The sequence below is a fragment of the Phaseolus vulgaris genome, chromosome 9, assembly GCF_000499845.2.
Source record: "Phaseolus vulgaris cultivar G19833 chromosome 9, P. vulgaris v2.0, whole genome shotgun sequence".
In the NCBI taxonomy this organism is placed as follows: Eukaryota; Viridiplantae; Streptophyta; class Magnoliopsida; order Fabales; family Fabaceae; genus Phaseolus; species Phaseolus vulgaris.
Genome location: NC_023751.2, coordinates 20,209,980 through 20,212,500, shown reverse-complemented (window position 1 = coordinate 20,212,500; position 2,521 = coordinate 20,209,980). Strand labels below are relative to the sequence as shown.

The window sequence follows — 2,521 nt, the reverse complement described above, 5'->3', positions numbered from 1 at the left end:
TTGTTTAAGAATGATAAATTGTCCAACAACTTAGTGTATCGATATTGCTTAGAAACTGCTTCATTTTATGAAGGTCGCAATTACCTGATGTGGGAAATCAACCACAGTCTTCGATCGAGGAGAGACGTCCCTTTAATAAGAACTATACGATAACCAAACAAGTGGATTTGATTATTAACGTGGTGCGATGGTTTATATAATAATTGAGGGAATTCGAAAAGGATCGAACGGCAATAGGCATTTCATTTCTTTCTTTTTTTTCTTTTTGTTTTCTTTTTCTTGTTAAAAGCAAAGAGGAATTTGATAAGGTCTCTATTTAAGTACATGTTCACAGGGCACAATCTGTCGTGTGAAGACAACAAAAGTGACTTACCATCCACAACCCTAAACCAACCCCTCCCTCCTCCACTTATATATCTTCTTTCAGACTTCTCTTTTCTGTGCTTGATGTTCAAGATTTCTCGCCGCTAGCTGCTGCACCACAATATCTCTACCCTCAACCTCCATCCACAGTAACAGTATCTCTTCCTCATTCCATGGAGGATTCTTCAGCAGGTGAAGACCCTAAGACTTGTCCCCGTGGCCACTGGAGACCTGCTGAGGATGAAAAGCTTAGACAACTTGTTGAACAATATGGTGCTCAAAACTGGAATTCAATTGCTGAGAAGCTCCAAGGAAGATCAGGTATATATATATATATATATATATATATATATATATATATATATATATATATATATATATATAAACATATATCTTTATGATTCATGTGTATATATCAATCTCTCGTAGGTCGGATTAATTCTTAGCAAGTTAATCAAAAATCTTAGTGGAACAGTGGAAGATCTAATTCAAGGGTTTCTTATTAATTATAGCTTGAATTAATACTATTGCACCGAGCTAGAGCCAACTAGATTAACTCCTTAAGCACTTTATATTAACATCTATATACATATTTATAGATAAAAATTGTTAATTCTCTGCTTAAAAATTGTGCATGTCTCTGTGTCAGCTGTGATTAATAAACCTTAATTATATGATCATATTTTGGTTCCTTAGGGAAAAGTTGCAGATTAAGGTGGTTCAATCAGCTTGACCCAAGAATCAACAGAAGACCGTTCACAGAAGAGGAAGAAGAGAGGTTACTCGCAGCTCATCGAATTCACGGGAACAAGTGGGCCCTCATAGCGAGGCTTTTTCCTGGTCGAACTGATAATGCTGTGAAGAACCACTGGCACGTTATAATGGCAAGAAAGCAGAGGGAACAATCGAAGTTATGTGGGAAAAGAAGTTTCCAAGATGTTTACAACGATTCCAACACGTTCCTCGAGAAGAGGACACCACAATCTCATCAAGACCTATTGTTTAGTACGAGATTTGGATTGGAGAATGGAAGATTCTTTGACTTTCGGAGCCTCGATAATAATAAGGATAATAACAATAATAATAATAGGATAGTTGCAGATACTACTCCCTCTAGTTCTCTGGCGTCTTGGAATTTTGCTTCTGTGCCAACAACCACAAACGGTTCTGCAGTAGTGGATAGGAAAGGAGGGAGAGACTATTTCAACGGTTCTTCTTGCTCTTCTAGTGTTTATCTCTCAGAATGTTCCAGAAGCTCAGATAGATCGTTTCTCAGAATTTATCCAAATCCTGCCTTCTCTCTTCCCAACTACAAGAGGGTTGTTCCAACAAGTCCTTTTAGTTTCCTTGGTTCTGATAATGATGGAAGGATAAAGAGGGACCTTTTGATGAGTTTTTGCGATAATAACTCATCCACATTCACCAAGTTGAAGGCTTCCACAGAGAAAGATCACCAACAACAAACAACTGAAGATGAGACCATTATCGAACCCAAAGAAGTTCCTTTCATTGATTTTCTTGGTGTGGGTGTCTCTTCATCATAATGACCAATCAAGGGTTTAATTATTTAACTTGGTATGATACTTTTATGATTGTAGTTTAATTAGCTTTCTAGTTTTCACCCTTCATTATGAATTCTAGCATTTAGCAAATAGCAATTCTAGTTTATAGTTTTGCAGAAGGCCATCGTAATTATGATGAGGCCTATCATCATCAGGTTGTGTTTAGAGTGAAAATTTTCCAACTTTTTTTGTTTATAAAACTTTAATGTTATTTCCTTGTCCCCGTCTGAAAAATAAAGCTTTGAGTGTTGATGTGATCTGGTTAAGGGCAGTGATTAGTGTGAGGCACACGTTTGCTGCGCGTGGTTTGGGGTTGAGCTCTATGAATAGACATAGTAAGCGCATAAGGTATTCAAAATTTGCAGAGATTGATCACTGCAATGTCTTGTCTCTTTTTATGTAATGGCAACTTCGATTCAAAGCTCACGAAGAATAAAAGTAGTGGCAGATGCAGCTATCTTTTATGCCACACACATACATACATTTATATATATATATATATATATATATATATATATATATGCTAATTGCAAGATTGTGATCAAGTGTAGGTGTATCTTCTTAATGAATACAATGCATGCATTAACTCTTCCTTG

General features: G+C 36.5%; 1 protein-coding gene across 1 annotated transcript; it reads left to right on the top strand.

Annotated features, from left to right (window-relative positions):
• The first annotated feature begins 240 nt into the window (after window positions 1–240).
• On the top strand, window positions 241–2,143 carry LOC137823080 (transcription factor LAF1-like). Its single transcript, XM_068628193.1, has 2 exons — window positions 241–684; window positions 1,060–2,143. Exons 1-2 carry the CDS (start codon window positions 537–539, stop codon window positions 1,905–1,907), a joined length of 996 nt encoding a protein of 331 aa, XP_068484294.1. The 5' UTR covers window positions 241–536; the 3' UTR covers window positions 1,908–2,143.
• The last annotated feature ends 378 nt before the right edge of the window (window positions 2,144–2,521 follow it).

Excerpts from the sequence above, each read along its gene's own strand:
- LOC137823080 (XM_068628193.1), top strand. The coding sequence starts at position 537 with ATGGAGGATTCTTCAGCAGGTGAAGACCCTAAGACTTGTCCCCGTGGC. Across the intron at positions 685-1,059 it reads GAAGCTCCAAGGAAGATCAG|GGAAAAGTTGCAGATTAAGG; the intron begins GTATATATATAT and ends TTGGTTCCTTAG.